Raw genomic sequence first — 15,289 nt, forward strand, 5'->3', positions numbered from 1 at the left:
TCTGTATATTCTACTGTGTTCACCACTCAAAGTCCAGTTTCCTTCAGCTACCATATATTTGATCCCCTTTACCTGCTTCTTCCTTCCCCTACCCCTCTGTATTTGCCCCCCTTTACCCTGTCTTCCTCCTCTTTCCTCCTCTACCCTACTAGTAAACACTAGTCTATAGTCCTCTGGTAACCACTTATCTATAGTCCATGTCCATGAGTCTCTTGTTTGTTTGTCCTGTTCATTTTTTGCTTTTAGGTTTATATCCCACATATAAGTGATATCATGTGATTTTCAACTTTTTCTGTCTGGCTTATTTCGCTTAGAATGATTATCTTGAGGTCCATCCATGTTATAGCAAATAGTAGTATTTCATCTCTTCTTATGGCTGAGTAATATTCCATTGTGTATATATACCAAAATCAGAAAGTTAACATTAATATATTACTATCATATATTTCTCAGAGCCCCCCTCAGACATGGCCAGTTGTACAGTAATGTCCTTTATTGAAAAAAGGATCCAGTTCAGAATCACACATTGCATTTATTATGTCTTCTTGGTTTCCTTCAATGTGGAACAGATCTTCAGGCCTCCTTTGACTTTCATGACCTTGATCTTATTAAATTCCTCAATTTAGGATTGTCTGATGGTTCCTCGTGTTTAATGTGTTATGCATCTGCAGCAGGGATATCACAGGACTGATGCTGTGTTCTTCATTGCATAATTTCAAGAGGTGCAGAATTCTTATTTGCCCCATTACTGGTAATGCTTGATTACTTGATTAAGATGGTGCCTGCTAGGCATTTCTAGTGTAAATTTTACTTTTTTTTCCTCTTTGTAAATTATTAAGTATTTGGGGAAGAGAAACTTTGAACCTATGTAAATATCCTATTTCTCTTCACACTTTCAATTTATTAGTTTATTTATATTAATATGAACTCGTGATTTCCTCTTTTATCCAATAGGATATAATCCGTTATTATCATTATTTGTTTTGATGTTCGGATTAATCCAGATTTTGCCAGTAAGCCAGGAAAAAAAATTATATAACTCTGTGTTTAACCCTACAGATGCCCAAATGATTTGCTGTCCTTTTATTTCAGAGGATTGGCTGAAACTGACATCTTATAAACAGTGGTAGAAAACAAAAGTTTACAGTTCTGTTCCCGGTACTTGACTTCTTCACTCAGTGAACTCATTCTTTATTCTTCTTAATTTTTACTGTCTAAACTTCTCTTTCTGGGGTTTCCCTTATCAGTTGAGCATGCTGTGGCTTTTCTGTCCTTTGACATGTCATTATTCTTTGAGCACTTCCTTCCTTTCCTGCACAGTAAGATGTACCAGATTCATCTCGTACTTTCTCTCCCTCAGCCATTTCTCCAAGGAGCCTTTGTTCCTGCTAGCGGAGAATTTCATATTTAGATGCCAAGATCCGAGTGGACCCTATTGGGACTAATATCATGGATGGGGAGTAGTCACCTCATTCCCTCTGGGGATGCTGTCCTCACTGCACTTGGATTCTGACTCCTCACACTGGCCCCCACCCCTCATTCCTTTGCGGATACCCTCCTCACTTTGCTTGGGTCCTTTCTATTTCTAATCCAGTTACTTAACAGAGGTAACTGGGTGAAAGCTGATAACGCTTAGCTGGTTAGGGAGGCCCAGAGAGAGAAGTTTACAGAGTAGAAATTAGGACAGTAAATGAGTACACTGAGCGAAGGAGGCGTGTACCAGGAATAGAAAAGTTGTGAACTTTTGTTTTCTGCCACTGTCCACAATATGTTAATTTGGGTAGTATTAGCCATACTTTTAAAGTAAAAGGAAGGCAAATCATTTGGATATCTGTAGGGTTAAACAAGTATTTATATAAAATTTTCCTGATTTTCTCAATGCTAAAGTAATCTAGAATTAAATTGCTTTGTTTAGGTGGGACTTAAAATATGGCATGAGGCACATATTACATTGTTATTTACATAAGTAAATGGCAATGTTGAATGATTATGGAATTTCTCAGGACCACAGAAGGAAGCAGAAGAATTCTGCTGATTAGTGAGTGAATTGTGGTGCTTTGAATCCTAGAGAGCTTTAAAGGACTACTTTGTTAGTTTTTATTTTGTTTTACAGGCAGTTTCTGAAATGAGGAAGCTTCCTAAAGCTAAATTCAGATCTTATTTCACTTGGTGTTTAGCTATAAAGGTATTTTTCCAACAGGGACTGTGTCTCTGCTCTCTCTTCTTCCTGTTGATTGAGTCAGTATTCCAAATTTCTTTAACTAGTTGTGGTTTGCAGAGTGTAAGAGGAAGAAGTGCTCCTTTACATCAATAGGCTTTCAGTTCCTGAGTCCTTTTGAGGCTCTTCTGCATTCAGAAACCCTTTAGCTTCAGAAACCTAGTAACTCGTTGGAGTGAGAGCCATAATCATTCAAATTATAGTGAGTCTCAGTGATACGGCAAGGAAGATATTTTGATATTTGCTGAGGCTACAGAAGCCAAAAGTTGTTACATATCAGGATTCCTCAGGGTCCTCTACTAAAGTTGTGGAAGGAGAAGGATGGACCTAAATGAACAGAAATTATTAATATATCAGTCATGCCTTGTACTAGTACTTTAAAATCTGCCTGTTGCCAAACTAACCCTGGAAGGCAGCAGACTAGGAGATACAGGAAAGGTCAGTGTGTTAACTCTAAGTAAAAAGTAAAACTTAATTCCCTACATGCACTGAATTTACTAGCCTTTTTGAAACTTCTCTAGAAATGTAAGGTATGTAAGCTGAAAAGCATTGTGTACAGAGAACTAGTTCTAAGAAGTTAACAGACCAAGTGAATATATAGTGGATACAGTAGATGTATAATGAAGGAAACATGTGAGCTCCTTTCCCCTCGCTTCAATTTGAGACACCTTAGAGAGCAGAGGGATGCTTTCTGTCAGAGACCTTGGTGAGCTCTATAATGCCTAGCTTCCAAAATCCCTCATAGTACAACTGTCCAAATGGAAACTGGCCTAGAAAAGCTATGAGTTAAGAGTAGGTTCAGAGTTAGTCAGGGTTTACTTCTCACATTCAAAGAAGAGCATGAAGATAGGAGGGCAAGAATTTTCTGTGCCAGGATTTTTTGAGGATGAATGATAACCGTGTTTAATCATTTCTTGTATCGTTCTGATATAGTTTACTCAATGTGAATCATGTAGCTTTTCCCTGAAGAAAAAAAAGTCTGACCACATGAACTTAAAGCTTTTCTTTGCCTTTATGTAGTTACTTTCCTAGTGCATTCTTACCTTGGTTATAGTTGCTGGTTTATAGTTTACCTTAAATGGATTTTCACTAAGAGCTGATTCCCAAATGTTAGGCTAGCAAAGAATAAAAGAATTATAGTACAAAGTGCTGATCTGGGACAGGTAATTCCCCAAATCTATAGGAAAGTCAATAGTTATATCCACACTTAAAAAACAAAACCATGGTTTAGAATTGTATGTTTTTGTTGTATATATAGTATAAGAAGAGGGATATGATAGTTGCTCAATAAATATTGACTTTAGAGGTAGCTATGGTATAGTGCAGTGTTTTTCAAACATTTTTGTCTGTGCCCACAATAAGGATTTCATCCCAGTAAATACGCACATGTAATTTAGATAAGTGAAACAGAGAGTCATAAAACAATAAGCGTTCTCACTGTTAACGTTGCAATTTATTTAATTCTTTTTTTAAAAAAAGGCTGGTCACAGCCTGAAGATTGCAAAATACTTATCTAATGGAACGAGCCACAAGTCTGGAAGTTAAGACAGAGAATACAATATGAAGTCCCACTGTCTCAGCTGTAGACTGTTGGACAGGTTACTTAATATTCCTGAGTCTGGGTCTCCTAACCTATAGAAAGGGAGTGATACTTGTTCTATCTACATTAAAAGATTGTCTTAAATTTCAAATGAAATAATGTACATAAACATGTTTCAAAATGTAAAGAACTATAAAATGTAAGATGGTGATTTGGTTCTGTTGGCAAAATAAAAAGTGACCTGGATTTTGATAAATTAGGAAAAGTGATAATAGCCAACATTTAAATAATATTCACTGCATGCATGTCAGGCCCTGGCATCCTAAGTACTTGAATACATTACTATTAAACCCATTTAACCCTCACAATAATTCTGGGAAGTAGGTACATTTTACAGATGAGAAATTAAGTGTCTTAACCCAAGGTCTCATAGCTAGTAAGTGACAGAGCTGGGATTTAAAGCCAAAGTCTTGTTTTAACCACTTTGATATAGTGCCTCTTGTTAATCTAGATTTCTTAAGGTGATTGGAGCTGTAGTTTACATTTATCTTTATAGGCATACCTTGGCGGTATTGTAGGTTTGGTCCCAGACCACCACAGTAAATCAAGTATCACAATAAAGTGAATTGCAGGGGTGGCTCCATAGTGTAGTGGTTAGCATATCTGCTTTACACGCATGGGTGCTCCAGACCCGCGGAGTGCACCCAGGGTACTGGGCCCCAGGTGCGCGCTACGAGTATGTGGGAGGCAACGCCTTGCTTTCAGGGATCCAGTTTTTAAAGGGACACGACAACATCCATAGGTCAGAGGTGGAAGTGTGGGGGAGGAATTAAAGAGGGAGGGGGTGTGGATAGATAAATGAATGAATGAATGAATGATCTTTTAAAGAGTGAATTGCATGAAGTTTTTGGTTTCCCAGTGCATATAAAAGTTATATTTATACTATACTGTAGATTCTAAAGTGGGCAATAGCGTTATGTCTTTTCTTAAAAAGTACATACCTTAATTTAAAAATATTTTATTGCTGAAAAAGGCTAACTATCTGAGCCTGTTGGAACAGTTGCCACAAACCTTAAATTTGTGAAAAACACAGTATCTGCAAAGTGCAATGTATGTGTCTGTATGTGAATTTTCCCCTTTTGAAAATAATTTGCCCCTGCTACTCATTTTTTCCTAGGTTACTTCCTTGGCTCTGTTGGTTTTATGTTCAAGAAATGAGAGGTAATTAGCATGTTATCCTAAACTAGATACAGTAGTCAGTCCATGTCTTCTTACTCAAGGTTTTGCTTTCCACTGTTTCAGTTACCCGTGGTAAACTGGAGTCTGAAAATGTTAAATGGGAAATTACAGAAATAAGCAGTTCATAAGTTTTAAATTTCATACCATTCTGACTAGTGTGATGAAATCTCAAACTGTCCCGCGTTGTCCCACCCAGGACATGAAATCATCTCTTTGTCCAGCGTTGTATATACTACCTGCCCATTAGCCACTTAGTAGCTATCTTAGCTATCAGGTATTTTGAGAGAAACCACAATTACGTAACTTAATTACAGTATATTATTATAATTGTTATGTTTTTATTATTGTTAATCTCTTACTGTGCCTAATTTATAAATTAAACTTCATCACAGGGATGTACAAATAGGAAAAAGCATAGTATATATAGGGTTTGGTATTATGCCTGGTTTAAGGTATCCACTGGGGGTCTTGGAATAAACCTCCCCATGGATAAGGGAAGACTACTGTAGTCCAGGAATGAGAATTTATTCCCACAAAATGCTGTAATACATTTGATGGTAAACTGTAAGTGACATCATTGTTTTTATGTATCTATAATAAATTTTACAAAATTATTATATTTACATAATGTATATTATAAGCAGTTTTTTGTCTTCAGATATTCCTTAATAATATTTCTTTTTAAATTGGCAGCTCATGCTAATTTTATTAGATGAAATAGCTCATAATTATATAACCATGTCCTTGCTTTTGGACATTTAGATTATTTCCAGTTTTTACACAGTTATGAACAGCATTGCCGTGAAGAGAGTCATATGTGGATCATTTTTCCCATCTCTGATTGTTTCCTCAAATTAGATTTTATAAGTGTAATTTTACTGCATCAGAGTATGACTATTTTTTGAACTGTCACTTCTAGAAAGACGTATCAATTTAACATCTCACTCTGGTGACTCTTCATTATATCCTTGACTCAGTGTGTATTAGATTTTAAAACATGTTTGTCAATTTTTAATCAAAATATAAAGCCACATTTCACTTAATTTATACTTCTTTAATTATTAGGTAGGTGCACTCTTTTTTAAAAGAAATTTTATTTATTTATTTATTTACGGTGACATTGGTTAACGAAATCTGGTTTCAGCTGTACATTTTTTTTTTTTTAAATTCCTCCTGCCCCCTTCCACCCTTGACCTACAGATGTTGCCATCTCCCCTTAAGAACTGGATCTCTGAAGTCGGGGTGTCTCCTCCCACCCACTCATGGCACACACACAGGACCTGGTGCGCCTAGGGGCTTGAACCCAGGACCTTCTGTATGTAAAGCAGATGTGCTAACCACCACTCTGTGGAACCACCCTTAGCTGTACATTTTAACAGTAAGGCAAATATATATTTACATTGTGTGTTTACCTCCCTGCACTCTTTCTTTATATATTTAGTAGTTGCTTATATTTCTCCACCTGACTTTGATGGGAGGAGTCGGGTCTACATTCCCCTTTCGTGTATTCAGATATTGCTGTGGAGCTTCTCTCACTGCTTCCATTCATAACTTTCAGCACCTGTTCAAAATTTCATTTAGGCATTTTCTGCAGTTTTAATAAACTACCTTCTTATACAGTGTAAATCAGTATTACTCATTACAGAGCAAAAATAAAGGTTTATTTATAAACGTCTCTTGAAACTTCTAAACCCAGCAGTGAACTTCGATGAGGCACTTTAGACCCACAAAAGGAAAACACCTCTGTACCAAGGTCAGGAAATGCAGGCACACACAGACCCAAACACTCTCATCTAAACTTGTTTCAGAATAACACCTTGTTGTATACCCAGAATGGTGTGAGCTATCTAAGTGGTCTTAAGTCTCTTAAATTTCTTTCATCCTTCACACTTGAAAGTCAGAGTCTCGACTGGATTAAAGGGCCTGCTCTTTGGTGAATTGATTCTGAGGAAAGGGAGTCAGTCACTAAAGGAATCCGGCCTCTGTTATACCTCATGTAGTTGAGGGGAGGAGAAAGGGCATGAATAAACATCTTGTCTAGCTGATCTATAAACACATTCTTGCAAATATTTTTTAACAGCCTGCTAAATTTTTAAAATTCTTTTTCAGTGTTGTGGCTGTGATCTCTAAGATTACAGAAGCTACACTTGGGAACTGCCTTTTTCATTTATATTGGAATGAATACTTATCTGTGCCTGGCTTGTTAAAGGACTTTCCAGACAGCCTGAGGCTTAACCCAGTGTTGATACCTTTTCTGCAGATTCCCTTTCTAAAGAATAGTTTCGCTCTGTTTCCTCAGTATATCCATGTGGGTGTGAGATTAGTACTTCTCACTCACATGGCAACTTTTCATGGATAGTGTGGGACTCAAGACTTTGACGATTAAAAGTTGCCACAGAATTGTAGCATATTTGTTGAATTATATTTCATCTGAATAATAATTTGAAACTTTCTGATTTAGTACAAGTTCTGCAGGAAATTGTAAAAGGTAAATATCCAATATTTGTGTCTTATTTCAAGGAAGCTGTTTCTTGTTCTCATTGTCTTACTGGGCACAATCTCAGGTACTTAGGGGTAAAATTCTACCCATCTGACAGTTCTGCTTGCGATTATGAATATGGGTAAATGCAGAGGTCAGTTTACCTTGGTTCAGCTTAAGGTATAGTGATTTAGTCCTGATAGGGCTTTGGGAACTCAAACCTATTACATACCAAAATGAAAAACTGCAAGTTTTTATTTAGCTGCCTGCAATAAACACAGACTACATTAAAAAATTTTTAGGAACACTGACTTGCACTTCAAGGGGATTAAAGTACAGATGACAAGTGACTTTTCAAGACAGTGTAAAAGTGGTACCTGGGCTTTTTGTTTTACTTTCATTTGGTTTCTCACTCTGAGTTAGGTACCTAAGCACACACATGCACAGACACTTGTTGGCACTTGTATTACCCATGTTTTTCAAGGATAACTTCCAAAGCCTAGGATTAAAGTATATGCTATTCTTCAGGAAAATGGGCAGTAATATTTATTAAACATCTATTGTGTGAATAATGTTGTTCCTGACCCAGTAACTTGGAAGGAAAAATAAAAGACAGGCTCTGGTCTTAGGAAGCTCACACTAAAAGGTTAGAATGTCTAGGGAGAATACTTTCCTGGTACCTGAATAACAAATTCAAGAGTTAAGCAATAAGGGGATCTGGGAAAGAGCATCCTTGCTGAAGAAAACACTGGCAGAGAGAATACCTTCAGGGACCATGGTGGGGATGGGAAACAGGATAGGAAGAAGACTTGTGATAGTTTCTAAAGAGTAGTTTGAGGTAATGTTTCTAGACCCAAGCCTCGTGTATTCTGGTATGTGGAGATAGTTTGCCATAAAGATAGTTCTGAGCTTTCAACAAAGTTCCAGAATGATCATCCTGAACATCCATCTTTCTCTCTTGGTCTTTCCCCCAGCATAGATTTGTGAGGTCACAATTTCAAGTGACTTTTAGGCCCCCTATTGGGTTAAAAATAGAGGAGAAGGATGTCTTTGATCAATGGCTGAACTTTATTTACGTTGGATAGGTAGTGAAAAGTGCACTTTAGTTGGAAGTTCACAGTTACCTGAACTTACAAAATTACCTGTTGAATAGATGATTTCATTGTAACAGACCATAAAGATGACTGATTTTGTAGTCTGATTTGATAAACATGTAATTTTTGCCATCTTTGGCCCTGTTTCTTTCCCTCAGAGCAGTATTTTGATGTTTCCCATAGGTTTTAACTTAATTTCTGGGACTTCAGGAGTAAAGGAGCAGGGAGCAGTGAGATAAGACTTTTTCCCTTCTTAACTAAAAGTAGTTTTTTAAGTAATAAGCCCTTTAGCTTATGGATAAGAAGGTATAATCAGAAATAATGATGACTTTTTTTTTTTCTGTCCTCTGTATATAAGGTGAGGGGTGAGGAGACGCCCAGGCCGAGAGGGAAGCAGGGCAGGGGTGATCGTGGGGTCCATATGGGCATGCCCGCCGCAGGGTTCAGAGGAGGACAGTGGAGGGTGGACGTAGGCAGCCCTTACAAGATGATAACTCTTATTAATGCAGTTTCTCATTGTTAATCAGATTCTCTTAAGATGCATGTACACAAGATTTTTACTATTGGATGTATTTTATGCAGTGGAGTCAAATAACAAGGGGTATAACATTTTCTTTCTTTACCAGGGGTCTCAGAGATGGCACTGCTCTCAATATCACTTTTAATTAAAGTTTATAAATGGCAGATTTAAGTTTTTGAACCATAGCATGGATCAGAAATTGGGCTAGTCACCCTTTGCGGAGGTTCTTTTTGAAGGTAGGGTTTGGAAAGCAGGAGAGTGAATTGGCAAAAAAAGTACTAGAAGGCATAGATTGTGGGTAGTGAGACTGCTAAGAAGTGATGGCTCTAGATCGCTTCGCCACCACCCCCTCAAGTAAAAATTCCTTTACCAGCACTTTATCTTCTTTCCCACACTTTTCCCAACAAAAAACATATGAAGAAGAGTCTTCCTCTTCCTCATTTCCTTCCCCTTCAGTGGTCTTAGCATAAGCAGAGACAAGCAGTACAAACACAACACAGGCCTACCCTAAGGTATAGATGGGTCTTCATGAGGTGCCACTCAAGAAAACATTGTGTAAGGTCACAACTGTAATAAACCTCTATCAGTCTCTGAAGCCGGGGGAGGAGCATAGATGAAAGTACCTTTGAGTTTTCCCAGTGGGGACAAGGGTTTTGTCCCTTAATTAGAGGTAGTCCGGGAAATGTTGGCACTTGTGTGAATGTCCCAGGAGAGTTTGAACACCTTGGTTCTGTGTTCACTGTGATACAGTAGTCCCCCTGCTTAGGGAGCAGCTGGCGAAAGGAAAACTAGCTGAGAGTTCACAGGGAGGCTCCGCCAAGGAGATCTTTTTTTCTTTCTCCGCAGTGTCTACAGTTCACTTGGCTTGAGCTCCAGGTCACTGCTTGATTCTGCTCAGAAGTCAAGACTTGAATGTTGAGGCCCTTTTAGAAGGTAGTTGCTAGTGATGATTTCTGGGTCTAATTGTGCTTCCAGAAATATCAGCTATAAAATTATATTGGACTTTACATTTAAGAGAAACCAGATGGTAATCAAAACATGTGGGTGGTTTGAATTTTTTAAATAAAAGGCCTGTGCTGAGCTGCCAGGCCTCCAGAGGAGTGCTTCTATACTGTGCATCCCTGCTTTCTACAATGGGTTGTGGAAGAAAGTTACTTCCTTCGTGTTTCATCACAATCCTCTTGACCTGGCCACATCAGGCCTTCCCTACCCTAGCAGAATCTGATTCTCAACTTTAGTGAAACTGGGCAGGTAGCTTGAAGACTTCCTTAGTATAGGAGGCAGTCTTTTGGAAAGGGGGGCAGATAGATCCCTGAACTTTTGAAGAAAGGGTCACAAATTAGGAGCTACAATTTTAGCCCAAATGATGCCAGTGAGAACTCAAGAGTATTTTAAACTTGCTGTGTGGGTCTGGTTGGGGACATAATCATGGAGGGCTCCAAGCTCTGGTTTCTTTATTACTCATTCACTCCCTCCTGCCAAAACTGAAAATTGATTTTCTGGAGTCTTTACAGTGTTCATCTTTTATTTTTTCTCCTTTGTTCACTGTCATAAATCCTTTAATGGCTCTTTGCCACAGTTTAGCTGGTTTAATTCTTTCCTGATCTTCTATTGAAACCAGAGTTAAAAAAAAAAAAAAAAAAAAGAAAGAAAGAAAGAAAAGGAAAAAGAAAAGCCAGAATTGTGGGTTGAGGGGCAGTATTTTATGGTCAGTTCTTAGGATCCACACCCGCTACTCATCTCTCTTTGGTTGCAGGCATCAAGATTTAATAGGTATATCAGAGATTACAGTGATCATTCATAGATTGGTTCCTTCCAAAAAGTACAGGGAGAGAATTTATCTGCAAGATAGCTGAGTGGATGTGTTTTTTGTACTTCCTTCATCACAGTATCTCAGATATTGAGATGAAGTACAGGGCCAGAGGTGAGAGTATGCTCAGCATTTTGGGAGAGCTGCATGTCAGCGAGAGGGTTGGGGGCGGGGTGGGGGTTAGAAGACGAGGTCAGAGAGGTAGTAATAACAGTATGGAAGGTCTTGTGGGGCATGATAGGATTTTGTATTTTATTCTAAGAGAGTAAGTCATTGGAGATTTCTGAGTTGATATGATTTCCAATTAAAAAAAAAATAAATTACTCTGGCTGCTATGTGGAAAATAGATTGGGTGGTGGGACAAGGGTGGAACAGAGAAACCATTTAGAAGACTATTGTAATAATCCAAGCTAAAGATGATGAGATGACAAATTAAATTATTATTTATCTCCAGAAAAGGTTAGGAGACCTAATTAAGAAAATACCTCTAAAGCCCATCAGACAGCCCATTTCACAATATTAGGCTCCAATATTTGTTAATTCCCTTCCTTTCTTTGGAGTTTGTCCTCAGTTGTAGGACCTTAGGAGAGAGGTTATTAAATAGAGATCAGCATTCACAAGGGATGAGATTCTAAGCAGTACCTCAGTCATTGGACCCCAGCAGAAGACTTTTTATTTTTTCAGGCACTGGAGTTGGCACACTGTGTTCATTCTGTTAACCTACCCACTAGCGAATCCGTGCCAGAACTCTTGGGCTGCTCTGTTCTCATTGAGGCATTCAAATCTTCAGTTCTTTCTACAGTTGCTATCTTAAACACAGTTTGAACAGCCTTTCTTACAAAGTATCTTTTCAGCTACCTGGCCTTGCAAGCCGGAGCTCTCTGATACTCATCGTGACAAGATGGTGTCACATACCTGAGAAGGCTCTTTAAGAGAAAGAAAGAGGTTTTGTGGTCTTTAACATTTGAGCTTTCCCCTCATTCCTCTTTTGTTGTGATCTAAAGCCTTATTATGCCACCTTGATTTCTGGGTTTTACAGTATGAGAAAGAAATTTCAGGTGTTTTAGTACATTAGACTTGTTTGAGAAAAGCTTGGTCTTTGATATACAGAGAGCTTGGCATTGCTGACAAGGTTTCCTTCCCTGTAAAAGCGCACCTCAATGTCTGCTTGCGTGGGCCGTGTACATCTTGTCGGTAGACAACACTGATGAACCCATGCCATCTTGACATAATGTCAGGATCGCCTGCCCAAAGAGAACTGCTGGCAGCCTGCCATTGTCTTTATTTCCCCTGGGAGCAATACAGCTTTATACAACTTTTTTGGGGGTGTGAGGAGTGGGAGGAAGGGAAGGGGTAGAGAGAGATTCAGAAGGTCTAATTGTGTGATAGGAAAGGTGAATCCCCAGAAACTTACAAACAGCATTTGATGTAACAGTCGTTAACTGTGTCTCCTAGGATGCTTTTCTCCTTCTTTCTTTTAAAAGTGAGTTCAGGTTGCTGGAGTCACAAGTCAAATTTTAGGTGCCTTTACAACTTGTATACTAAGTTGTCTCTGGAAATGCCTAAGTGCCCTGGTTCCCAACCAGCCCAGTAAATAGACTGAGGATGGCTCTTTGAGGCCCAGCTCTCTTCAGGAACACTGGTCTATTTTCAGGGAGAAATCATTATTTCCCTTCACCTTAGAATGTGCTCTAGCCTTTCTCTTCCTGCCTTAGCTGGGGCACAGATGAGAGTTAGTATGCCATTTATCTGGCAGCCCAATGGGCCTGTCCAAAAGCCGGTGAAAGGGAGAGGCAGTCTGCAGGAAATGCAAATGCCAAGTGAGTGCATTTAGAGCTTGTGATTATAAAAGACCTTACAGATATACCTGTATTTTCCATTTTATCTTATGGATAGGTATTTTCCAGTTTTTATTTTCTCCACCTACTCATCTGTGCTGAGTGAAATATCATTTTACCCATAGTAGTAATTGGGGGCAAATTATTTCTACAGATAAAGACATAGATATATTTTCAACCAATATGCTAATTAAATTACTTATCTATCTAAACTTGCTCCTCTGCTGCTCATACAGATGTCCCTGGTATCTTCCTTGAGTGAGTTCCTATTATATTCCATGACCTTGTTTTTTTGTTCATTACAGTGTGAGTGACTGCCCCATGTTGTGTTGATGCTGGTCTGCCATGCTAGCCTGTCTACCAGGGCCAGGTGACCTGTCCTTTCAGCTTCTTTCTCACACGCAGATGAACACTGGACTTCAGAAATGTGAGTACTGTAGAAGAATGTGATACTTTATCTTCTCTCTACATTTGGGTTACTTCAGAGGCACACCTGAGGTACATTGACCGTGGACTTCTGTATCTCCAAGATACTCTGCAGCATAAACAGAAGAAAGCAGTTGCAAAAAACTGGTCAGCAGTATGAGACACGTCTCGGTCAGAGAGGTTCTTTAAAATTCTAGAATTTCCCAGTATGTATAGCATCTTAATTTTAAATGTTGCCGATAGCTGTTTTTGTTCAGCAACAAAGCTATAAGGAGTTTTACGATATTATATCTATGTAATATATATAATGTATATTATATACATATATGTATGTATGTATAAATATGTATGTGTATATATACTCTCACCCTTCAAAAAAGAGTTTCTCAGTTTGAATCCCAACGAAGAATTGAATGAAAACACAACCCAAAGTACTTACTATATCTCTAAAGCAAACTATTTTTACTGTTCTGTTGTTTTGAACTCTCTGAGCACTCTCTACCATGGAAACAGACAGTTCCCTTTGGCTTAGCTGTCTGCCTTCTGAGCCAGTGACCTCAGTTCACAGCAAGTAAAGGAGCTTTCACCTTCAGAGGGATAGGGAGCTAGCTTTCTCAGCATCTCTGGGTGTATTCCTGCTAATATACTTCACACAGATTGAGCTTTTCAGAACTGTGTATTAGAGTTATGTCTTAAACTGGCTAGAACTGGGGTCTTATACTTCATGCTTTCCCACATTTCACCTTCTATCCTTGCACTGCATGATGTGCAAGGAAAAGATTCTATTCCTGGCTCATTACCATGTACAGTATCTTCAAGTGTCAAAATGGCCCTAAATTTGGAATAGATCTTCCTTTCAGAGCAAAAAAGGGGAAATCAGTGAGGCATCTAGGCTTACCCTATAATAAAGAAGGTGCTTTAGCAACTTACCTGAGTCTTTTATGACAGGGTTTGGCCAACTTTTTCTGTAAAGGGCCGTGTGTACTCTGTTGCATCTACTCAGCTCTGCTGTTCTAGGGCAAGGGAAGCTGTAGACAATATGTAAACAAATGTGTGTGACTGTGTTCCAATAAAAAATTTTTTATAAAAACACAGCAGCTAGATTTTGGCCTGTAGGCTGTAGTTCGCCAACCCCTGCTCAAAGATCATCTTCAGAAGTTAATAATGATCTAGCCTCTTGACTTTTCTTTGAGGGAGAGTAAGAGTCAGAGCCTGGCTAGTTCTAGGATTTGGCCAATAAATTCAGCTTGCGTAATGACAGAGCTGAAGGTGATAGTCTTCCTTCTGCATCTGCCTGACATAATAGGCAGGTTCTGCTGTACCAGCTTTTCCCCTAGCCTTTCTATTAATAAATGATAACTGGTCGATGATATTGTATGTGCTCCCCGGCCACCCAAATCTGCAATGCTAATTGCACTGTGACTGGTTCTGGGCTTCCAGGGACACAATAAGAGGGTGTATACTTGGAAACATACAAGAGGATGACAAAAGAGTGGCACTCTCTATCTTCTGGATGCTTTAACTCACTCTGACAGCTTCACCCAAATATGTGATAATCAAGGATGAGCCATTTGGTAAATTAGCAGCTTTATCTTAGGTGCTAACTTTGGATCTCCACTTCCTTCTCTGCCAAGCATCCCCTAAATAGCCTCTGCCAACTACTGTCCCCAATCTATATTCGAGAATTGAGATATCCTTCTTTCCTGGTTTCAGGTTCACTTGTCCATTTGAGGACAGTGTATTTGAATCCCTTTGGACTCTCTTGTTGCTATTCTTAACTAAACACACCTTTGCAGAGGAGAAATCCTGTTGGTATTTTTAAGCTTGCTTGCTTTCTTCTCTCCTATCTCAAAATGTATGATGGGGGAAAAAAATCCTATCATGAGACTTATAGCTGTTAGTGTTAAACATTTATAGGTAAGGTGAGATGGAGCATGAACTGTCTCTTTTGGGAACCAGCAGCTGAAGAGCTGCTCAGAGCCCAAACCTATCATCTATAGAGACCTTAAAACCAGTTTCGTGACTTCAGCTTTCCCCTGCCCCGCATCCTTAGAAAGGTCTTATAAGTTGCTAGAAACAGAGCTTGGTATCTGGTGGATTAGGGATGGGATACATATGTTTATAG

The 15,289-nt window shown here is 38.8% G+C and overlaps 1 protein-coding gene across 5 annotated transcripts in view; it reads left to right on the forward strand.

Annotated features, from left to right (window-relative positions):
* Positions 1 to 15,289, forward strand: part of FAM222B (family with sequence similarity 222 member B) — a 54,792-nt gene that overhangs the window by 31,339 nt on the left and 8,164 nt on the right. For all 5 annotated transcript variants that reach the window (XM_016139042.2, XM_036223017.1, XM_016139044.2 and 2 more), the window contains one exon: positions 13,044 to 13,165. In XM_016139042.2, coding sequence (XP_015994528.2) covers positions 13,084 to 13,165 — 82 coding nt within the window. In that variant the 5' untranslated portion in view covers positions 13,044 to 13,083. The remainder of the gene's footprint in view (positions 1 to 13,043; positions 13,166 to 15,289) is intronic.

Source organism: Rousettus aegyptiacus, unplaced genomic scaffold (assembly GCF_014176215.1).
Source record: "Rousettus aegyptiacus isolate mRouAeg1 unplaced genomic scaffold, mRouAeg1.p scaffold_m13_p_6, whole genome shotgun sequence".
Lineage (NCBI taxonomy): Eukaryota > Metazoa > Chordata > Mammalia > Chiroptera > Pteropodidae > Rousettus > Rousettus aegyptiacus.